This window comes from Mycetomoellerius zeteki, unplaced genomic scaffold, assembly GCF_001594055.1.
Source record: "Mycetomoellerius zeteki isolate Tzet28-1 unplaced genomic scaffold, Tzet1.0 scaffold245, whole genome shotgun sequence".
Classification (NCBI taxonomy): Eukaryota; Metazoa; Arthropoda; class Insecta; order Hymenoptera; family Formicidae; genus Mycetomoellerius; species Mycetomoellerius zeteki.
The window spans coordinates 733029-758596 of NW_017257222.1; the positions used below are offsets into that span (position 1 = coordinate 733029).

Here is a 25568-nt window from a genome sequence, read left to right on the forward strand (position 1 = left end):
TTTTTTTTTAATAATATTCATGTAACATTCTAGGAACATTTTGCGCTTATAAAAGGGTTATGCTGATAAAGGATAGGTGGAAATTTACGACATTTACATTATCGGTTATATCCCAATATTTACACTAAATACAAGATGATCCTTACAATTGTGTTAAAAATAAACCATTATGTTGTGTTCCTTTCTTCGTTTTGATGATCGTTTTTTTTTTTTGTTAAGGTCGTGTATTTGAGACCTTTGAGACTCATAAATTTTATTTGACACAGTACAAGCTAGTTTATGAATGTCAGCATGAACATAATAACTATGGAAGGAAAGATGTTTCTCATTAAGTGTTTCTACCTTATATGGAGGCAAAAATTATATAGAAGAATGTAGATTCCGTAATAAATATGAATCTAAAGAAATTTTAAGCGAAGAAGTACATTCACTTACAAGGAAAACCTTGAAATGTTTAAAAGATCACCCTCTATCAATCTTCTTTAAAATTTTTTTTTATTTTAGCGAGGAATTATATATATATATATATATTGATTTGGTCAAACAGTTTAAGTCCTAAACTTTAGGAGAACAAATTGTATCCTAAAATCATTTAAAACTGTTATTTTTTAATTAATCATACTAAAAATCGCTGTAATATCGCTAGGTTTTGCTTTTATATGCCAAGTGCAAAGTATTCAAGTATATGTTTTTCACAGTTTTATTATGTTGATAATTCCATATATATATATAGTGAACAATGATTATCCATTGGTCAACTGGTACTAAAAAGTAAATGTGCATGGTAATAATGATATACCGAACTAAGCGTTCAAAGTTCTATCAAGATGCGCGACTGCCGATGTGCACGCGCTTAATAACTTCTATAAATATCATTTACTACTTATTTTAATAACTTTCTAATAATTATATTAAGATCTGAACGTTCATAATATAACATAATATAATATATCATTATTATAATATTTTTATGAGATACAAGGTGCTTATCGTAAAGATTTACAACACACCATCTCTTTTTCATCGATGAACTCTTTGAACACTCGGTGTAATAAGTTGAAATGAAATAAATATATATTTGTTACTTCAACTTATTGCACTGTTTGCACCAATTCAAAGAGTTAAAAAATTGCAACTGTTAAAAAAGGTTGTAAAAAAAACATTTATTTGTTTTACGCAAGCTATAACTTGCGTAATGATTTAAAAAAATAGAAAATCTTTCATAAAAAAGAATTAAAAAACATTTTAACTTTTTTTAAATAACACACTATACGATTTTTTAAATAATATTATAAACAACATTAAGATACATAAATTCAATGTATTACCGAAAATACTATTTTCTAACAATAAAGAAACAATAACGAATACAAGGCAATAATCAACTAAATGAATAAACGTAAATAAAAGTAATCAATGTTTCATAATTATATTGCGGATATAATGGCTTGACATATTGTTAAAATTATATAAAGTTGTATACTTCGAATTTTTGGCCAAGTTAGTATAAATTGCACGATCGTATAATTAATGATATTACACGATTTGCGCACATTGTGCAGGAATATATTTGCTATGTTAATACTTTGAAGGCTAGATTATACTTGCAGCACAAACTCGCAGTCTTTCATTCGCAGCAAAGTTAAATTTTATGTAGGTAATTCTCATCAAGGAATGATATTGATATTAAGGATACATCCGAGAAGGATTGCCAGATATTCGGTGCATCCCTAATTAATAGAGTCCGACTGAAATTTTGGTTTCGGTCAGTTTCGGTCAAAAATCAGGGTTTCGGTTTGATTTCGGTTTCGGCCGAAATTAAGAGAAAATTTTTGTGGGTAAATCGAAACTGTACAAGTTGCAACGCGCCGGTGAGCGTTTAAAAAACAACTGTTCGATTTTAATTATTAACTCATTGATTAAGCTTAAGACAATTTGAGTACAAACTTTGATGTGATCCTAATAATAACTGTGATTTGATTTCTTTAAAAGTTAAGGATGCAATATTATTATATTATTATAGTTAGATATTTTAATAAAATCTTGTTTTTTAAAGAGCATATAATTAAATTTGTCATGATTTCTGAAAATTACAGTCCCTGTAAAATTAATCCAAAAATATGATTTCGACCGAAAAAAAATATGACTCCGTTAGCTTCTCTCTCTCTCTCTCTCTCTCTCTCTCTCTCTCTCTCTCTCTCTCTCTCAGTAAGACTTATCTAAGTTTTAGTTCTGGTTTCGTTTTCGGCCGAAATTTAATGACAACCGAATATTCGTTTTCGGTTTCGGCTGGAAGTCAAAATGTGGTTTCGGTCGGACTCTACTAATTGATATCATGAACGTAGTTTTCTCTGCGATCAATTTTTTGTATTATTTTAGAAAATTTGTTTTGTTTTGACACGTTTAATTTTGCTTTAAGCGGGGAGCACAGACTCTTGCATAACGCATGCTCCCCGCTTTAAACATTATCACTGTCCTAAAAACGTCAAGTAAAACGCTAATATCAACTTCTCTATGTCATATCACTTTGAGGGTAAAGTGCTATGATAAGAAAATTATTAATACAGAAATCGATGGATACAGTTTATTTATATGAAGAAATTTGGATGTTTTTTTAGCTATCGAGTACAGCTATATTTGTATATTATGAAATATATAACACACATGATATTAAAATACTACCTATTTTACATAAAAAGTATGACAAAATTCAATTTGTGACGCAAACACTCCAAAAATCGTTTTTTATTATAGAATTTTTTGATATTATGATTTAAATAATATATCCAATTTTAATTTAAATAGTACAATTTTCAATAATATAAATTTTATAGTTTTTTACGAAACGCGTTTCTCACGCAAAACTTGTCTCGATAGGCGTTTTTGCAAGAATTCTTGAAATTAATTCAATTTGCATCTGGAAATTACAAAATATGTTTTGTAATTTACATTTCTTTTGCAAAGCTCCAGGAATAGCCGAGGAGTATTCACTTGATAGTTAAAGAATTGTTCAAGAAACCAAGGAAAAAGTAAATTATAAAACGTTTAAAATTCACGATGCATTCACATTGCACGCAATTGCAATTTATTCCCGTACAGCGCATTCGAGATTTCTCTGCGCTAACATTTTTTCCGTGATTCGCGACCTTTACCGTGTATCTTTGGACATTAAAATTATAAAAAGTACGGTTGTTATTATTGCGTAAGTTATGATTAAAAAGTGCATGTCGCATTAGTTTTGGTTTTTTATTTAGGAGGATTTGTTTTGCAAAGTAAAATATATATTAATAGATACGGTTGAGAAAATAACTATAAAGCTGTGTCACTGTGGCGTGATAAAGCGCAGATACGGATAAATTAAATATTATCCAAAGGAGAGGCTTTTTTATAATCGTATCTATAAGATTAAATAAATAAAATGGCAGATCAAATTTTTAAATCGATTTATCTCGCAACACACAGTATCAGCATACCTCGTCGTATAGCGTGAGACATTAAAAAAAATGAGCTTATCTGCGTATAATTTGCATTTTAAAATCGTTAGCAACGAATACGCCGAGTGCATCAAGTTGACGACAAAGATTAAAAATTGTGTACATTGAGTTACGTTAAAAAGAACTCAGATGTAAATCCATGTCCGGCGGGCGTGTATTGATCGTCGATCTTAAGCCACAACGTGATTAGATCGAGATCGTGTTTTAGAAAAAAAATGATGATAAATATACTTCTGTATATTAACAACGTTTCACCGATCAACTATAATATAAAATATAAAAGCTAGTCATTACTATATAGTATAAAAATAAAAGCTAGTTATAACTTCATGTGGCGTTTTTGATAGCGCGGCTTTTTGAAAGTCATCTTAAACTAAAAAATAAAAATATGGATTTCTAGACTGTTAGAATTGTAATTATTTATTCATTTTATCAAATAAAATTCTATTTATCCTTTCCATTTAGTCATATCTTTTCAATGAAAAACTTCTTCATATTATTGTGTAAAAATATATTTATTCTTGTTAAGTATCAAACTTACGTACTTTATTAAATCTAATACATGCTGGTAATTAATTATTGAGTACTGCGCAATGAAAAATATGTGCGTTGTTGATACGATAATAGATTTAAAAGATTTCATATCTATATCTTTTATATTTGTCTAACAAGCAAGTGGAGAGTAGTAAAAGAAGTTCAATGGAGAGTATAAAGAAAACATGATTATCATTCTTATTAGTATTAATATTAGTAGTAATGTTAATATGTACAACATTAGTTATTATAAATAGAATTAATCAATAAGATAATAATTAATCAATAAGAATCTTATTGGACAGTAAATGTGTATATATATGTAAAGAATTACAAAAAAATTTCAGCATTTATGAAAAATATTCCAATACGTGTAAAAAGAGAAATTTTTTTAATGTAACGTAATAAAATGATATGAAAGGAATAATATTCTTTGTAACAGTGATTTTGACAGCTGTAAAAAATATTTATCATATAGAGAGATTTATATCAGAAAGATGTATGTGTGATGAAATATTATGTAACAACGTTTGTTTACGATGCGAAATTTAACGATGCTCCTTGCACTTAATATGTTCTAGCATGTTTTAACGCACAGTTATCTACTGACTTTCGATAAACAGTTTGCAGCAATTGTTTGCTCAACGAGACTAGCGTTTTGCAACTAAAAAAAAAAAGAAACGATATCGTTGCAAACAACAAAGTGTAGTGATTATATCACTGCTGGTACTTTAGTCACGGATGATAATTGCTGTAACGGGTCGCCGGCTCTTAGATGGTAGATAAGATTTCGAAAGTGCTATTTGCACAGATCCTGCACACCTACGACAGACAAGGTTATTTTTACCGTAGTAGGATTTTATCAGGATGTTTTTCATACGTATAAAAAACTTTTGCGCTCGCTCTTAGATTAGTCATTAGTAAAATGAGTATAAGTGGCGAAGGCTGTGCAGTCCGTCGCGGTTTTTCCCTTGCATTTGGGAAAAAAAAGAAAAAGCCTAATCAGACGCACAGGAAGACTTCCGACTGTGTAATGGAGCTTTTATACAGCTATTGTTAAAAAGATACACAGCTAATAGACGAATCGACAATTGTAAATACAAGTATAAATAAAATATAGTAAACATGCGTATAAGTCGATTGACTTATATGCATGTTTGCTATCTTTTATTTATACTTTGAATGAAAAAAAATTCGTTATTTGTAATATTGTTATGTAATGCATCATTATACGGATATTTGCGCTTGCCAACTTGTATATCAGTCTGTTTATCCTTATTTATTATCTTTCTAAAATATGAGTCAACTATTTTAAAAGAATTAAGTTGTTTAATTATATACTACTAATGGACTATGTATAATAATTAAAAGTCAATATACATGGTGTGGCAATAAAGTTCGGTAAATGTTATGAGAAAATAAATACCACTTATTTAATATACAAATGACTTTTATTGTTCTTTAAGATATTTCCTTCTAGAGACACACTTCTGACAACGTTTGTATAGCTTGCGGAAATAACTATGTGAAAAGTCATATTTGGATATCGCCTTAAGTCATAATTGTCACACAATTTTGATTCAAAACGACAATTCTTGAGTCAGCGTTGCATGACGGTTTTGAATCACTCTCCCTATTCTCCTGATCTTACTCACATAGACTTCTTTTTGTTCCCTGAACTAAAGGAAGCGATGAAAAGAACTCAATTCACAAAACATTTCGAACATTGAAAACCGTGTGACAACAAGACTTAAGAGCACAAACCTTTTATATAACCTTTTATATAATTTTGTATAACGCATGAACTAAAAAGATTAAAAGGTACTTTTGCACTTAAGGCGATATTTATAAATGACTTCATAGTTTCTGCAAGTTGTACGAACGTTATCAGAAATGTATTGTTTCTAGAGAAGATTACTTTGAAGAACGTAAAGTGTATTTGTATATTAATTAGTGATGTTTATTTTCTCATAACATTCACCGAACTTTATTGCCACTCTCAGATCTGCCAACGTAAAAAAAACAGCGATATTAATAAAATATAAAAAATCTTACGTGCAAAAAAACACGATTAAAAGATTTCTCATTTGAGTTAATTTTTTTTATTTGAATAATTTTTAATAGAATCATGTAATCCTCATGATATCAAAACTTTAGTGAAATTCATGGTTTTTGCTGACAGTTAAGGAAAGCTAGTATATTTATGATAACTGCACTATATGAATAAATTTATTTCATGTTATTAATCGATCGTTTATAAATTCTTCTGAATTTATTTTTTACAGGGAGAAGCACCCGTATTATTAACTGCCAATGGAGCGCCTATCGCTGAGAAGAAGGCCAGCCTTACGGTTGGTCCTCGTGGACCCATGTTGCTGCAAGACTTCGTTTACTTGGACGAAATGTCACACTTCGCTAGAGAAAGAATTCCCGAGCGAGTTGTGCATGCGAAGGGTGCCGGTATGTCAATACTTAATGTGGCATATATCTTATCACTGTATTCAATATTTATTTTTAGTCATGCGATAAATTCTGTTACTTATGAAAATATACTTAGAGATGTAGAGATATAGAGAATGAATTTATTTTATAATTAAAATCAAAAGCAGCATGGAATGTATACTTGTTTCATTGTAATTGACTAATTACAATATAAAAATATTTATATTACAATATAATTACAACATAAAAATAACTGTTATCAATGTCTATATTTTGACTTTACAAATTTCTTTAAATGATTGAGCTTCAAATTTTTATAGCACTCGAGTATTGATATATTAACCAATATTTTAGTAAGATTTATAAATTATATATGAGGCAAGTGTTATGATAGTTTGAAGCTCGATAGTTTAAACAAATTTATGCGGTGAACATTTTTTTAATAACTATAATTTTTATATTGTAATTAACTGATTGAATAAAATGAATATATATTCTATATTGCATTTTATTTTAGCTATGAAAAATAAATCCATTTTTTAAATAACAGAATTTATGGCACGTAATTATGTATGTAGATATAGATATCTACTATTTTCATCATAATTGGTTATTAATTTCATAATTTTTTTTCTATTTTTAGGTGCATTTGGCTATTTTGAAGTTACCCATGATATCACCAAATATTCTAAAGCAAAAGTGTTTTCTAGCATCGGAAAGAGGACTCCCATTGCTATAAGATGCTCTACTGTTGGTGGTGAAAGCGGTTCTGCCGACACTGTCAGGTAATAAATAGAGAAAATGTCAATACTGTAATAGAATATTATTTAACTTTCATGCAGATGGTTTAATAAATATTTGAAGGTAATTGCGCCTCTTGTTTTTTTGCATATTCATAGAATCAATTAGATTTTTGTACATAAACTGGAAAACACATATATAAAATTACATTTTACATTATATAATAACATAAACAACGTCATTAATCATATAATAATGATTATATTATATTATTAATAGTTGTTTTAATGAAATAAATACAAATATATTTAATATTCATTGTAAATGTTTGCAATTTAATACTTTTCTTGTATAGAATGTACATGCACGAATCGTCTTTATATTGCCCCAGTTAGTTATGTGCGTATCTACAACGCAAATCGCATTCAAATCCTTTTTGTAGTAAAGTAACTTTCCATTGTTTAATGTGTTGCAATCGGGAACATGATTTCCAAAGATTGCATGCCGCTTTTCTGAATTGTGTTTTGCTTAGCTAATGTAACTAATTCGAATGGTAAAATACACGCAATAAAAATGAAATACAAAAATTCTTGCTTGTTTACCTAATTACTATCGGTCTGCTCATTATATTCTGTTGTATGTAGAGATCCACGTGGATTCGCCGTAAAATTCTACACTGAGGAAGGTATTTGGGATCTCGTGGGGAACAATACGCCGATTTTCTTTATTAAAGATCCCCTCTTTTTCCCGAGTTTCATACATACACAGAAGAGAAATCCAGCGACTCACTTAAAGGTTTGATTGAATTTGCAATCATTTACCAAACAAAGTCTAACAATGTAATAGTTTCTAATAGTTAAATGTATTTGTGAAATATTTCTTACATTATAAAAAATAATTATTATCTTTCTAAAATAAATATTAATTATCTTTTTAATTAAATTACATATTGTATTGCAGAACTTATATTATTAATAAAATCTTTTTTCCAGGATGCTGACATGTTCTGGGACTTCATCTCTCTTAGACCTGAGACGACACATCAAGTTATGTTCCTCTTTGGCGATCGTGGTATTCCCGACGGACATCGTCATATGAATGGCTATGGTTCACATACGTTCAAGCTGGTGAACAGCAAGAATGAAATGGTTTATTGCAAATTCCACTATAAGGTCTGTCTACTTAAAAACTGAAAAAATAATATTTAATCTGTTCATGATATAATTATCCAATTATAAATATTTAATAATGATTCAGACTAATCAAGGAATCAAGAATATCTTTGCACAAAAAGCTGCCGAGCTCAGCGCTTCCGATCCTGATTACTCAATCAGAGATCTTTACAATGCAATCGCTAAGGGCCAGTATCCGACTTGGACATTTTATATCCAAGTGATGACCGCTGAACAAGCAAAGACCTTAAAGTGGAATCCGTTTGACTTGACAAAAGTAATTATTATATAATATGTTTAATTTACTTGATATTTTAACGTAGCAGACATTCTTTTGGAAACTGTACGAATTTTTTTTATAGATATGGCCGCACAAGGAATATCCATTGATACAGGTAGGCAAATTGGTGCTGGATCGCAATCCCGAAAATTATTTCGCCGATGTGGAACAAATGGCCTTCGATCCAGCGCACATGGTACCCGGTATCGAGCCGAGCCCTGATAAGATGCTGCAAGGCCGACTCTTTGCCTATGGCGACACTCATAGGCATCGCTTGGGTCCAAATCATCTCCAGCTGCCAGTGAACTGTCCTTACAAGGTAATATTTTGTAACATCTTTAAATAAATTATATAATTACGACTATAGTTTGTGGTTTTCTATCTTATATTCTAGTCAGATGCGATAAAGTCTTTATTTCTTCAAAAGAAAAATAAATAATATAGTTTTAAATAACTTTTGCTCATTTTTTGTATTAAAAAATTATAACTTTTAATTTATATTTCATAAATTTCACATGAAAGTACATTGACGTTAATACAAAGAGATTAAAGTATCATCATATCTACATAAATAAATCTTTAATTATATATTTAAGAATCATTTTACAGTAAAAATCAGTATTATTTAAGCAGCTAATAACGGCATGATTTAAACTATTAACATAAGTTATACTATTCGATTTTGAAACTTATTTTTTAAAATTATATATTAGTATTTAATTATATTAAATTGAATTTTACATATATATATATATATACATAATTGCATGGGCGTGCGTGTAATATACTAATAATATTATATTATGTTGTTCACATATTGTACGCAAACTATTTTTTAAGATATATTTATATCAATATTATATTATTCACGATTTTATAATATTAAGTACAATATTTATTATTATCTTGACTAATACAATATATTGATTTTGTAGGCGATTTCCACGATGCATTATCAACGGGATGGTAACATGCCGATATACAATCACGGGAACGCACCAAATTATTATCCTAATAGTTTCTCTGGACCGAAGGAATGTCCAGCCGCTCGTTCGCCGTCGTTCTATGTAAGCGGAGACGTGGATCGTTACGATCCCGTGGATGAGGATGACTTTGATCAGGCTACTGTTTTCTGGAAGAAGGTTCTCGATGAACCAGCCAAAGAGAGACTAGTACAGAATATGGTCGCAAGTTTACGTAACGCTTCGACATTCATCGTCGAACGAGCTGTGCGAAACTTTGCTCAAGTGGATGCCAATCTCTCTCAGAGATTAACAGATGGCTTGCGCAAGTGTGGAATAAATATTAACGCCTTGGGAAAATCAGCCAATTTGTAAAGAGGTTATAATCATCTCTTCCTTTTTGTACCACAACGTACCCGGTTATCGAATACGTAACAAATACGTACTGAAATACATAATTATGATACACATAATACTTTTTATTGATCTAACATATTTGTTAAATTATTGCCAAAAATATTTGTTTCTGCAATGTATTGCTTTTACTCGATGATATTTCATTGTAGAATTATCGTTTTATAATACTAATACAAGGGGTATAGGTGTAAAACTATTAATGGTGCCTTTTTATATGCATAAATCATTATATTGTACTTGAAAAAGACAACAATCAAACATTGTTCTACTATTTGTTAAGATACTGCGTTTTGCTACAGTGATTTTTGAATATTATACATGAATACCATTAGATTTTAAAGAAGGAACGTGTGTTGGGATTTTTGTAAATAAAATTGGAAATTACTACAAACGAAAATATATTATACTCCAATGTTTCTATACTGTTCCCACAATGTTTACCTTTGTATAAAAAGATACCTGATTTCGCTTTGACGAATTCAAGGTAGACGGCAGTGAGTCACGCCGCCAATTAGGGTAACTTGTAGGACAAAGCCATTTCAACTCCATTTAAACTGCATACAAAATGTATCCGCTTTTATCCGTCGTTCCGGAGTCGAGCTGAGCGTTTCGCGAAGTTCACAAAAGGTATGTCGTTACATAGAATTGCATCTTTTTGAAATAGAAAATGAAATAAGTCTTTGATTTAATGTTGACATTTTTTTATATTGCATAAAGCGTATATACTCAAGAGTATAATTATATATAACAGAATACGCATGTATATTTTTAATTATATGTATGATATATTACACATATATTATTATATTTTAAAATATATTTTATAAAACATATAGAGAATATACAGTGTAGCTTGTGGTTTAAATATGTACGTACTCAGTCATTTAATAGAGTTATAAAAAAGATTTTCGGATAAAAGTTATTTTGCTTAAAAAATCTATACATAATAAATTTTTTAATCTTTCAATGACATGTTTTATTTTTTTAACGGAATAATATATCTATTTCATTACAATTTGATAAAGTATTTTATTATAATATTTAGTCAAATGTGTAATTTTCGATAGCTGTATTATATATAAAATAACTTAGAGGAGACTAAGATTAGTAACTTAATCAGGGTTAGATTAACCGAATCTATTAAAAATAAAACAATGGAGAAACGGGTGAACTAAGTATATGAGCATGCAACAGACTGCCATTCAGATAGCTAATTAGTTTGGAATTTGGTTGAAGTTCTAAAAAAGACGAATCTAATGGTAAAAACATGTGTTAGAGAGAAAATCTGTTATGTGACTTTAAATTTATTTATAAATTATAGTTATATTTTTTTCACATTTACCTTTTCTCTCTTTATCCTAAAAATCCAGAATATTTTTTTCAAATCGTAAAAAATGCAAAAAGTGCAACTAAATCGTTTTGATACGATTTTCTCTTTGTTTTCATTGCACTTTGTACACTTCGACTTTGTTTTCCTTTTTCTCCCACACACATATTTTATTTTAAGATTGAAAACGATGCAATGAGACGCATTTAAAACGAACATATTCACGTATTTTTGCAACTCTTGCATTAATCAACTTTTTTCAATATATTTTTTCCACTATGGAAAAAAGTACGGCTCGAAAGAACAGTTTCAAAGTGCACATTTAAACGCGCTCTGCGCGAGCGGTGCGACACTTCCGGTAAAATCTGACAAGTCCGAGATGTTGTAGGTGCGCGGTCTCACAGCTGTTTCCAAATTCGTTCGCGGATCATCGCGGGATGCTGGTCAGCGGACACGCGCGTTCGCAGACAAATCCAATGTATCGGCGGGCCTGAGGGTTGTACGGAAAAAGGGACGGGACTTCTCCTGCGGTGTCTGGCGACCGCATCGCGCGCGATTAACCTACGCGAAATTCCTCCTGTAAGGACAAACCGCGAGAAAATGCAGTTCATGAATTTCCTCGCATCACGGACATTCTTTTTATAGTTACAGGCTGACCTACTTCTCGTCTTGAAACGCGCTTAAAGTCAGATTGGCCAGACCTGTGTGCGGATCATGCTACGGCCAGTCTTTTAAATTATTTATATATTTATATCGACACTCAGCATTATGCCAGATAGGTATGTCGCCTACGAGCTTTGTTTACCTCGTAACGTGATACCTGTTATTACTCCCCTTTGTCCTTCCAACAAAAGATAAACAGAATCTTACAAATTTCAAGCTTTTTTATAAAAAGATTTTGCTCCAATATGATATTTCAATTATTAAAAATATTAATGGCTGATTCCTTCTTATATTGTTATAATTGATGTTTCGATCTATGAGAAGTAATTAGGAAGAACATATATGATTTGGTGATATTTTGCCAGGAATAAAGTTTTGGTTGGTGCTGGAGTAATATGGGGTATGACTCTTTGCTGTCTTTTATTCAGTCGCAAGTTGAGACCCACGATACTGTTAAATTTTATCCCTGCTATGTTATATCGGTCAGTTTATTTTTATCCGATAATGAATCAAAGTGTTTATAGGAGTTTGTGCTGTTGAAACAATTGTGTAATCTAATATTGCCCTCTGTGGCATTCAGCTAAACATAACAGACTATAAACTGTAGGCATTTTCCAGCAACAGAATACAAGGCTTGTTTCTTATTATTGCAGTGGATTATACCAAAACTTTCTGACTTTTGCCCCTCAAACTTCAAATATATATCTATTTCATTTTAAGTACAACAAGCATATAAGTACTAGTTCAACTAAAAAAACAGATATACAATTAAGACATACAGTGAATCATCTTAGCTTTGTGATTCCAATATTACACAAAGTTGAAATAATTCATCTGGATCTATATCTCTTGCTGGAAAATGTGTAATATCTTTGTTAATATCATTGTTAATTATGTATGTCAAACTTGAATTAATTTCTCTTATTAGTCTTTGTATTTGTTTTTCGTCTTATAAAAAGTATACTTACAAAATGTCGCTGTTACTATTGATTTTGTTGTTACTAATTACAAAATAATTTTTATACAAGTAATATCGTTATCATAGGCATTTAACTAAACATAACAACAGTCAATTTAGGCATTTAACTGTAACAGTTAAACATGCTGTATTATATTATATTATATAGTGAGATAATTTTTTTCAATAATATAAAATCACATTTTTGTCTTTTGACTCTTGTTTTCACCTATAAATAATGTTTATATAAAACTTATCGCTTGTTATTATCGCTTGATCTTACAGAAATACAAAAATGGAGAATGAAGATGAACAGAAGCATAATACAAATGATGCTGGTACATCAACGAACTGTGATACTAATGTACATACAAATGTGCAAAATGAAGTCCATAGGTATGTAATCAGAATCCACAACAAATATGTAACAAAAACACTTTGTCATTATGAATCATTATTAGTTAATATGAAGATTTCATATAAAGATTATGATATATTATAGTTTATCTTTTGTATATACATCTCTTGTGTCAACGCAGACAACCAACGCCAAATTTTATGATGGGTGGATTAACCGGAGCGTCACCACCAAAATTCGTGTCTTTTGATGAAATTGTTAAAGCTGCCAATGGTATGAAAAATATGGCCTTAGCGCACGAAATCGCGGTAGACGTAAACTTTCAGCTGCAAAAATTGGAACCAGAAGACGGTAGTTTTCATAGGCGAGTAAAAGAAATAATGCACAAAGCTTTTTGGAATCTATTAGCGGAGCAGTTGGCCGAAGATCCGCCAAATTATTCGCACGCGCTGGTTTTAATGAAAGAAATTAAAGAAGTAATAATTCTCTTTATTCTATGATGACAGAAAGAAGCATTAAACGATATACAGTACATTCTCTACTTATTTTAGTCACTGGATGAACTTGTACCACCGCACAATGCGAGGATTAAGGAAAATATTAGAGAAGTACTTGATTTGGATTTGATCAAGCAGCAAGCGGAGAAAGGTGTATTAGATTTTCACCATTACGGGCAATACATAATCTCTATTATGAGTAAAATATGTGCGCCAGTGAGAGATGAGAAAATCAGAGAGCTATCACAGCTGGTGGACATTGTTGAGACGTTCAAGGGTGTCATGGAAGTGTTGCAGTTAATGAGATTGGATTTGGCAAATTTTACTATTACAATGATGAGACCAAGTATCATTGCTTCGAGTATCGAGTACGAAAAAGCTAAGTTTGCCGATTTTTTAAAGATTAATTCAAACGGCTTGCAATATACAGAAAAATGGTTACTAAGACATTTCGATGCAGAAAAAGTTACGGGTTCATCAACTGGTACTAATAATGTAAGACAAATTACTCATTCTTTATTGACGGAGGCGTATCTCGACCTCCTGGAATGGGATTTCAACCCGGACGCCGAGGTATGAAAAATATTGAAATATAGGATTTTATATTATACATTCGATAAATTTATTATAAACAGGATGATTTTCATTTAGACATTGATGTTGGATCAAGGAAGACTTCTGGAATTGCGTGACATAACTAGTAGATTGAGCATTGTCGGTTCTGTGATATTATTGGTTAATAATACAATTGGTGCTTCAATTCATGGGGTTTCGAGCTTTAAAAAAAATATCAAGGAACACTTGAATGCACTGTTGGATTCTATACATTCAAACAAGTATGTTAAATTGTAACTGAAAATAAATTGCAATAAAATATATTATTTTTTAAACAATTATAAGTCAAATTTAGACTGATAAAAATAAATCTAATAATAGAAAGAATCCTGTTTTCGGGCAAAGCGAATCTTTGGTTCATGATTAATTTATATTATATTCAAAATTTATTAAAACAGTTATTTCTGCTATAGAGATCTAGAAGCTGCAATACCAAATATTATACTACAAGTAAAAACAGATGTAAAAACAACATTACAAGAAATCAATGCTGCTGAGTTGTCACCAGAATTCGAAACGCTATTAGAAGGTCAAATAGCCGATCTTATAGATACAAAACATAAGATCAGATATCTCGTCAGTAAGTATAAAAATAAAATTGATGGTTAACATTATCAACTATAAATATATCATTTTAGGTCTACGAATTAGACAGTTCCTACAGAAAATTATTCAGTCGCAATCCACTGCGCCCCAACAAGTACCACCAGGCCTCTCTTCATTGCAAGAGGAATTAACGGCCATTGCTGCCCGATTTGTAATACTTGTTTCGCATAATCGCAGCGTATTTTGGGAGTATTATCAAGATATTGTTGCAAACATGCTTGCGAAAAGCGACATTGATAATAATAAAGAGATACATGGAACACATACTATGGAATTGTAAAAAGGATGAATAATGTTAATATAAATAATGTTAATACACTCGGATCTCGTTATGCTCGTTTCCGAAACGCATATTATATAAAGATCATTTTGTAGCATTAATGCCCAATTTCTTCACTTCCAGATAAGTTACGGATAACTTTAACCAGGAGATATCTTCATTATATGCCCAATTTCTTCACTTCCAGATAAGTTGCGGATAACCTTACCTAGGAGATATCTCCATTGCAATGGAGATATCTCCTAGGTAAGGTTATCCGCAACTTATCTGGAAGTGAAGAAATTGAGCATAACTTTATCCAAGAGATATCTCCATTGTAATGGAGATATTTCTTGGATAAAGTTATCTGAAGGTGAAGAAATTGAGCAGTAATCTGCGAGATATCTCTTGGATAAAGTTATCTAGAGGTGAAGAAATTGAGCATAAACAATTAAATTTCTCGATAGATCAAATTGCATTTACTTTTGCGTTCACTATGCATCTCTTTTAGCAATAGAATTTTTTTCCGAGTGCTATATTGAGACACGCTATATCGAGATGCGAGTATATGTATATAATTTTTCATATTTATGTTTGTTCTATAATGAACAATATTCACAAACTGCATATTACATGATTAACAAGATAGAAAAGATATCTGTATTTTTTACTGTCATTGCGACGATCATGATTATTTAACGCTGAACAGTAACAGAGTTACGTTTTCTTTTCTTTATAATTTATTTACAAGACATATTAATGTATTATATATTAACTAATTAAATTAATAGTATATGATGTCTTTCTTTTCTTTGTTTTTTAACAATGATTTTTTAAATAATAAATTAGTGTATTTGATTACAAAATAAGTTATCGTGTATAGTATAAACGTATGTGAAATATGCATATAAGTATATTCATGATTAAAATACTGATGTTTTTAATTGCTAAGGTCAATTTTACACTATTATTACAAAAGTAAAAAAAGATTTAATTCTATATTTTTCACATTTTTTCTTGATTTCACTAAAATAATGCCTGCATCATTTTATATTTAGCATGAGTAGTCTAATCAATTTTATAAACATGAAAAAATATTTATTACTATATATTAAAGTATTAAAAAAAGTATTTAAAAATTTATTACTATTTAAGTACTAAAAAATTAATATATAAATTTAAAGTAAAACTTTAAATATATACACTTAATATTTATTATCCTTCTAAGTTGTTAGTGTAGGCATTAAGACAACTTTAAATTTTTTATATAATTCTCAAAGGTTGCAATATGTTGTTTCTTTAAAAAACTTTGAAATCCTAAAAATAGAAAAATTTTTTTAAAAGTTTTCATTCTTTAGGTTGTATTTCTTATCATCTCATCTCCAATTTATTGACATGAATAAACTTACCTATAAACAAATGCCATAGCAGCCCAGTCGGTGGAAATAAATTTAATAATGTTTTCAATAACTCGTCAAAATCGCCACTTTGCGTATAGCTTTGTATCATACTTGCAAATATTTTATAATCACTCGCAGATAATGCTCGTTTCACCTACGAGCATATCATTTCTGTTTAAAATGCATAATTTTTTTTATTACATAAACAATAGAATTATTATTTACTTACATCCTTCAAGTATTGTTTTCCCAGTGCCTTTTTATCGTCTTTCATGTCCTTATCCTTATCGTTTTGGGTGAAATTTTGCCCAGAATTACTTTCGGAAACTTTTAACGAAGATGTCGAAGGAGCAGAAAAATATGAATCAATTTCAGGTGATATAATATTAATTTTTCTTCTTTTTGCAACTGGTTCTTCAGATCGATGTTTTGCTAATTCGCATGTACTCTGATTGTCTTTTAATTTACAAGCACTAAAATTAATTGCAGATTGTGGCTTCAATGACTGTTTGTCCTTTGCACTTTCATCTAGATACATATTTATGTCAAAACTATTCTTAATTAATTTTTCTGTCGCAGAATTGTTTTGTGCTTTTTGTCTGAGAGAATGAGATATCGTTGTTTCAAAGGTAGCACCCACCGCAGGTAATGATATATCAATGTTCCCATATTGTGCATGAGTGATACTAGGTTGCGGCAACTGAAATTATTGATAAGTTTAAATATATTGTTAATTATATTGTAATAATTATATTTAGTTTTTTTTTTACACACACACACACACAAACAAACACATATGTTATGGGCAATCTGATTAATTCGAGATTTATACATAATGGCCGGCCAATATGGATAATGCCTGCTTGTTTTGGAAAATTTGAACAATGGAAGCAAAAATGTCCAAATTAATCAAAATGACCGGTCATTATGAATTATGTACAAGTGAGAAATGTGGTTAATATATTGAAAATAATATTCTTATAAAAGAATAAGGCAGTCTGTTTTCTACAATCTTAGCTTGTTACTTATTATATGTTACATATTTAAATATTTTTTATTTATTTAATTTCTACTTATTTCTGCCAATATCTAAAGAACTTATTAAACGAACATTTTCCTTTACAATTACACCTCTTAAATCCTTGTCCTTCAAATAAAGATTTCCTCATGCATTCTTGTAAGAAAATTTTTGTAGCTGGAACCTCCTCAGATTTAATGTATGATTCTCTACATAGAGAAAATTCATTTCTAGTGTAGAATTTTGATAGCCCATGTTCTGTTCCTAGCTCATAAAAATCATTATTTTTAAATATCATTGCTAACAGATTTTTTTGAGTCACTTTTACCCCTATCAACGTCTGGTATAATCTGACTGTTTCGTCAACTGTTTGGCTTAGAAAATTTGGCGGAAGACTTTTATTTTTTCAGCTTGAATTTGTAAATTAAATTCACCTTTTTTTGAGTATCAAGAACTTTAGCTCTTTTTTCTTCAATTTTTCTAACTTCTTCCAAATGATCATTAGCTTCTTTATCTTGTCTTCCATTTTTATTTTCATCTTCGTTCTGTTCGTTATCATTATCTTCTTCATTACTATTGTAATTTTCTTCGCCTTGCGCTTTATTTTCATCTTCTTCATCTTTACTATCTCTAGATATATTTAAACGTAATATTTCTTCCAAATCTTCTTCAGATCTTATAAACTGTAGGGCTTCTCTGGACAAATTGGAACTTTTAAGTCCTATCTTCACTGGTTGTCCGAACAAAGTTTCATACGGACTATATTTTATACTTTTGTGGTAAGCTTTGTTTTTCATAAATTGTACAAAACGCAAGCCGTCACTCCAATATGTTGTTTTATGTGTTTGAAGCCAAGTACTGAGGATGTTCTCGACATCTTGGTTGGCACATTCAACAGATCCTCGACTTTGACTATGATGCGGTTTTCCATGGACAATTTTTAATTCAGGCCACATGGAACAAACTTCTTCAATAACTAGATTAGAAAATTCTCTTCCGTTATCGCTTTGCAAGACAGAAGGAGCTCCAAAAGTTGTAAAAATATCCAATAATGTATATGCAATTTCCCCTGCAGTTTTTGTCCTCAATGGTCGCAGTTGTACAAATTTAATCAGATGATCTTGATACACAAAAATAAATTTAAATCCCCGATCTTCTTGACTTTGCATATCAATTAAATCAACTTGGCATCGACTAATCATCTCACTGAAAATCATTGGCTTTACAACCAAATCTTTTTTAGGAACTTTAAATTTTTTCTGACAAATTTCACATAAATTTAAGTAAAGCATAATTGTTTCTTTAGTAACGTTTTTAAATTTTCTCTTGATCTCTTTTGCCATTCTATTTCTCCCTCCATGTCTAATAGAAAGATGTACATCATGAATAATATCAAAAAGATCTTCATTAGTAATGTAGTATTTTATAACTGAATTATCAAATACTCTGGATATATAAGTTTCTCATTGTCTTCAACCTTTATTAAATCAAAGTGTCTTAATTTTTGATAATCATTTGGGGTTTTTCTACTATCCTTTCTTTTAATCTCTTTAATTTCATTTTTTAACTGCACGTACTTTTCATTAGATAGATAGCCACTATTACAAGCTTTATTTGAAATTAATTCACAAAGTTTACTATTAAATTTTCTTTTCATTTCTTCAGTTGTGGTCGACGTCATTCTTCATGGATATGATATTCAAATTGTATTAATAAAATCCGATTCACAATAGCAGTACATTTACATAAGTATTCAGTACAAAGTCAGAACGGGCAGAAACACTTTATTTTGTTTTTTAATAAAATACAACTCACTAGAAACTTCTCGTCAATAGTCACAGCTGACTGCAGCTAGAATATTATAAGAGGTTAGGTTTTTTAAATTAAGAGTGCCGGGCAAATTGAACAAGACAATTTATCAAAATGACCATTTAACATTGGTCCGCGTTCAGTAGATTCAACAGACTCAACTGTGTGGAGCGAATCCGTGAACGCTCGTTGCTATTGGTGTATTCTTTTAAATCATCCAATAGCGCTTTGTAACAGTTAAGTCTGCTGAACGCGACTATTAGGAAATATACATGACCGGGAAATTTGAATAATTTTTTTCTATTAATTATATTGACCGAACAAATTGAGAATTGTGTGTATTTTGACCATTATATATAATCCCCAATTAACCGAATTACCCGTAACATATATATGTATATATGTGTATACATGAAACAAACTTACTGTATTCTCCGCGTTCCTAAAAAATTCTCGTAACTCTTTCGTGATCATTCCAAAATTCGTAAACTTTTTTACGTATGGTCTAAGCCAAGCAGATAATTGTTTATTGAAGTTTGGATTTTCAAATCTACAATCACATAATATAACAGCACCATAATCGCTTTTGTGTCTTATTATTCTGCCGATAGCTTGATTAACAGCTCGGGATGCTTCAAGTTGATACCATTCTTGTCCAGTTAGACTCTAAATATTAAAAATTTGTTTTTCAGTCATAAATCTTATTTTATCGAGTTATTATTTTTAACAAAGTTAAAATATAATTTATACTTCTTTTTTTGTCGTCCTTATTTCCTCCAAATATCTTTGTTTTAACATAACTCGCGGATCTTTTAAAGGTGGAAATGGAAGACCAATGATTAACACAGCTCTACCGTTTGCATTAGCAAAATCCAGACCTTCGCTGACTTTTCCTCGACAGACTGCCATAAAAACAGCCCCCTTGCAAGACGGATCTTTAATTTTTTGGTAGTACTCATTCATCACATTAACAAATCCGTCTTTAGAGTTTGGTTCTACATAAATGGGCTATTATCCAATAATTAATTCGATATATATATATATATAATATTATATAATATATTATTTTACGTATATAATATATTATTATTAAGTACATGAAATATTTTTTTACCTTACGTTCAGCAATCTGCGTCCATAAACCCATATTCTGCCATTCGTCCCTACATTTTTTCATGATTGGATACGATGGAAAGAATATTAACAATCCGTGGGGGACAATACAACTAAAGTTGTATACTGTTCTTCCAAGAGACGCAATATACTTCGGATCATTTCTGTGAAAACATAATAATAAAGATATTAACTCAATCACTGTTTATTTCATCGTTATATTTAATAGTATTTACCTTGTATTATAAGATGAATTAAGTGGATGGTTATCTGGTCCTTGACTAAGAACACCAACACATACTTGTTTCTTCGTTACTATATGCGGATTTTCCAGTTGGACCGCGATTGGTATACCGAGTTCCGATATGAATGGTTTTAACGGAGATAATGTGCCGCTTGTGAGCACTACTGAACGTATGCCTTGTTCTACCATCTGTTCCATACTATAAAATATGTTTATTATATGAATTAAGTATTTTTATGAATAATGTATTTTTAATAATTAAGATATATATCTATATGTATATAATATATATAATGTATTTTTTTTATCAAGTCAGTTTTACCCGAAACCAGGGCTGAAACACCAGTAACTAATAAGTTTTCCATCCGTTTTAGTTGTCTTTTTACTCTCCCAGACATCGTTCCTGTAATTCTTTTTTTGCTCTTCCATTTGTATGTGAACTTTGTAGCAACGTTTTACTTTTTCTTTGTGACGTGCAATAGACGCACCGCTGTTAAAAGCAGTTCTCAATAAATCACTGAATTTTTGCAATGCATTCCCTTTTCTTGCAAATGGTGAAGTACTGGTAGTTGTCAGATATAAAATAAGTTTTTCTAGTTTGTCTACCACGATTTGTTCCTTACCATGTGTCAACTATTAAAAAAAAATACGTTACGGCAACAGTAGTATGAATGTATATAAATTTCTAATAAATTCATTTAAAAATAAAAATATTTACTTCAATTTTCTCAAGTAATTCAAAAATATATCCGCCAGGGAAAGTGTCTCCCTCACTGCGGTTTTTTAATTCAATAGAGTCGATTGTTTTTTCCAGTTCTAAAAACATTGCTTTTAAGATACACAAATCTTCTGCTGTAAAATCTTTTTGAACATTATTCTCTGACAGAAAGTCATTCTGCCGATCTGAATCCTTAGCCATATCTTGCATTACTGCAGTTACTTCATCGATACACATTGCAATATCTGTACTGCTTATCTGTACAGCATATACAATATTTAATTAGAATACATAAAGGGCTAAAGAAAATGTTTCTATACCTGTAATGATGCTGCTTCTTCACAAACTTTTTCAACATTATGAGCTTCGTCCAATAAAACTACAGTATTTTGTAAATCTATACCTTGCGACCTTCGTGTCTTAGGATCTAGTAGATAATTATAAGGCATAAAAACGATATCTGCATTCTGCTTCAATTCCTTTGCCAAAAAATATGGACAACATTTGTGCTTTTGTCCAACTTTAACTAAATCTTCTATGTCTAGTACCTCCTGTTTAAATACAGGGTCATCTTTTCTAAAAAAAAAAAAAACCACATCAAAATTGATATTATATTATATATTCGCCACTTGATTTCTCTGTTGATTATAAAATTGTGTCTGAATATTACACTCACTTGGTTTCGACATTGTTGAAATAAAAACAAGTTCTTGACTTCACTTTGGCATGACACATGTGTATCTTGTTAAAAGAACTTGTTTCTTTAGAAACTTCTGGATGAATGCATAGCTGATCTCGGGATCCCAATACAGCAGTAGCTACATGTTTGTATGACGTTTTCTTCAATTCATACATAGCCTGAGATAATTGAGAATGTGTTCGAGACGCATAAATAATTTTGGGCATAGCCCAGCCAAAACTTTGAACATGATCTGGTACTCCTGCTGCTTTCTCAAGCCCACTGGTTAAATGTTTAAAGAAATTTCCACCAAAGTCTTTCTTTTCTATTGCACCTGCTATCACTTGTGCTTGTAATTGAGCTTTCTTTGTCAACAGCCAACTTAAGGAGGAACACAAAAGGCTCAAAGTCTTTCCAGTACCTGTGAAATATTTATTTACAATTATAACGTTTCATTACAAACCTATTCATAAGTTACTAAAATAACTTTAGTTAAATCCATTTAACAAAAAATAGAAAGGTGAAACCTATTAATCTAAAAGTTCAGTTTTTCAATTGTTTTGTCGAACGATTTTTCTAAATTGAAAAAATGTTTAAAATTTAATAATTTCAAAATTATATCTGTTTTTTTATTAAAGTATAAATCATCACAAATTTCTTGTAAGATTTTAATTATTATCACAAAAATAATAATAAAAAATGAAACAATCTAAAAGTTTATTTTTTAATTATTTCGTGTCAAACGATTTTTACAAGTCGGGAATACATGTTTCAAATAAATTACATGACTTCTTTTGAAAAATATCTTAAATTATCAAAAATTTCTTTTAAATGTCATTATTTCTCAAAGGTATCTGCTTTCCTGAAAAGGTAACCGCGTGTATACAATACCTGTCGGCGACTCCAAGACACCATGCTGACCATTTTGTAGGCATTCTATCACCTTTCTCATATACTCCTCCTGCACAGAATACGGTTTAAAGGGGAAGCTAACGATGATATCGTTAATCGTGACATCGGGCATCTTGGGAATTCGATTGAAAAACGCATCAATGCATCAACTGCAATGAAACTCCATGCGTCACCTTCCACTGGTTTCCCGCCAGAATAGAAATTTAACCTAACAGCGTTTTCATTGGCAGAACTGGAGTGCGTTCCGTTTCTCGCATGATGTGCATAATGCATCGTTTATCCTTTGGCCTGTTCTTTTTGGCTGAACTTTTGCACCAATTCATCTTTCTTCCTCTTTTTTCCTCCTGGAGAGAAAAGGAAGAAAGATGAACTGGTGCAAAAGTTCAGCCAAAAAGAACAAGCCCCTTATTGCTCACCAAATGTTAAACAAGGACAATGGATGCATCATGCGCATCATGCAAGATACGGAACGCACCTCTGGATACGCACTCAGTGCACTTTAAAACCGTTGTATGTACACAAATAGACCTAAAGATGTATGTATAATTAAAATATCGAAACGAGTTAAACCACACAATCCTGATACATTTTATTGTGTAATTTAATAAAATATACATTGAGCATTTTATCAAGTGAAAATAGGCCTGTTCTTTTTGGCTGAACTTTTGCATCAGGGGATCGATTCTGTATCTTGAAACGAAGTGAAAATTACAAAAGTGAGCAAATTTACTAGAATACTGATAATTTCATTGGTCAACACCTAGTAAATTCGCTCACTTTTGTCATTTTCCTTGTTTGAAGGTATACCTTGCTTTCCAGCAAGGACACAGTTATGCGGGGTCTACAATAGAAGTCGTAGCGGTCGTAGGGTCTTAAATCATAGAAAATTGACCAATCACAGTTTGTGATCCTTCTCATATTCGACTGTGATTGGTCAATTTTTTATGACTTAATTCCTTAAGCCCAGTGTCCACGATGCTAGAAATCCGTCCGAGATCTCGGATGAAGAAAGAATTGACCAATCGCATTGATCATGTGATTAAATTGTTTAAATGTGATTGGTTAATTCTTTTTCTCTCCGAGATCTCGGACCAATTTCTAGCATCGTGGACACAAGGCTTTACGACTGCTACGATTTCTATTGTAGACCCCGCATCAGACACTGTAGCTGCGTTTCATTATTCACTGTCAGTACTGGCAGCATTGCACATGCCATTCCAAAATATATCGCAGTAAACTTCCAATATACTTTTACGTTTATATAACGTCATAAATTTTTGCGTCACTTCTTATTTCTATTACTGCGACTGGCGAGGTCAGGGGTGCGTTCCTTTATTTACTGCAAGTACTGATGCTATGACGTCAAAAAGTGTACTGCGAATAGCGTTCCATTTTAACTTCGAGAACTATCGAGGTGTTGCAACTTTACAAATCGGAACTTATCGCAGTACGCTTCGTTCAACTAATCAAGTTAACGTACATTACGTCCACTGACTACTGTATATTATTAACATTGTTTGTTTTTCGTAAACAATGAGTGAAATACTCAATGAAAATATAATTGCATTTATTGCAACTATACTAGTAGAAATTATAGCTGAGGATGAATCAAGTGATAGTGATAGCGATACAGAAATCTACAATAAGATAATCCTTGCCATTTTCAGCTCTTTTTGCATCCTCGGGACTAACAATTATTTTATATGATTCATTAGTTTCACTATCGATTAAGGTTATCTCTAAGTAAGTAGCCATCTTGAACTGCGACTGCTTTACCTCGCTGGCTGCAGTAGTTTCAACAGGAAATGACATCAAAATTCATGATGTCATAGATCTGTACAAGTGCTTTCGCAATACACTGTAATCCATTTTGGGACGCCGTTGGTAGTACTGGCAGTACTTGCAGTAAATAAAGGAACGCACCCATAGTATAAACTAGACATCCACTTCCTCCATGGCGAATACCTAGACACTCATTTTGCCGACGGCGAACACCTAGATACTTACTTCCTCGACAGCGAACATGTAGACAACACCTAGACACGTAATTCCTCGACGGCGAACATCTAGACACCCACTTCCTCGATGGCGAACACCTAGACACTCATTTCCTCAATAGCGAACACCTAGACACTCACTTCCTCGACGGCGATAACCTAGAAACCTATTTCCTCGACGGCGAACACCTAGACACTCATTTCCTCGACGGCGAACACCTAGACACTAACTTCCTCGACGACGAACACCTAAATACCCATTTCCTCAATGGCGAACATCTAGACACTCATTTCCTCTACGGCGAACATCTAGACACCAACTTCCTCGATGACAACATGTAGACACCCACTTC

General features: G+C 31.2%; 2 protein-coding genes across 7 annotated transcripts in view; one reads left to right on the forward strand and one right to left on the reverse strand.

Moving 5' to 3' along the window:
• Nucleotides 1-15384, forward strand: part of LOC108723604 (catalase) — a 17314-nt gene extending 1930 nt beyond the window's left edge. The window contains exons 1-10 of one of the 6 annotated variants that reach the window (XM_018449473.1): nucleotides 10013-10669; nucleotides 11758-11948; nucleotides 12015-12148; nucleotides 12398-12514; nucleotides 13276-13386; nucleotides 13530-13824; nucleotides 13900-14418; nucleotides 14497-14681; nucleotides 14874-15040; nucleotides 15099-15384. In XM_018449473.1, coding sequence (XP_018304975.1) covers nucleotides 12138-12148; nucleotides 12398-12514; nucleotides 13276-13386; nucleotides 13530-13824; nucleotides 13900-14418; nucleotides 14497-14681; nucleotides 14874-15040; nucleotides 15099-15346 — 1653 coding nt within the window. In that variant the 5' untranslated portion in view covers nucleotides 10013-10669; nucleotides 11758-11948; nucleotides 12015-12137 and the 3' untranslated portion in view covers nucleotides 15347-15384. Of the gene's footprint in view, nucleotides 1-6313; nucleotides 6489-7113; nucleotides 7256-7855; nucleotides 8007-8203; nucleotides 8384-8468; nucleotides 8661-8745; nucleotides 8983-9598; nucleotides 10670-11704; nucleotides 11949-12014; nucleotides 12149-12397; nucleotides 12515-13275; nucleotides 13387-13529; nucleotides 13825-13899; nucleotides 14419-14496; nucleotides 14682-14873; nucleotides 15041-15098 lie in introns of those variants that run through there. The other 5 variants (XM_018449474.1, XM_018449471.1, XM_018449476.1 and 2 more) reach the window with 5 other exon arrangements.
• Nucleotides 15385-16650: 1266 nt separating this feature from the next.
• Nucleotides 16651-23330, reverse strand: Rtel1 (Regulator of telomere elongation helicase 1). The gene is made up of 11 exons (XM_018449412.1): nucleotides 23198-23330; nucleotides 22304-22727; nucleotides 21948-22203; nucleotides 21628-21885; nucleotides 21232-21542; nucleotides 20902-21108; nucleotides 20667-20829; nucleotides 20303-20560; nucleotides 19979-20218; nucleotides 16955-17425; nucleotides 16651-16879 (listed from the first exon to the last, which is right to left on the reverse strand). The coding sequence occupies exons 1-11, from the start codon at nucleotides 23328-23330 to the stop codon at nucleotides 16697-16699; spliced, it is 2904 nt and encodes a 967-aa protein (XP_018304914.1). The 3' UTR covers nucleotides 16651-16696.
• Between the last annotated feature and the right edge of the window lie 2238 nt (nucleotides 23331-25568).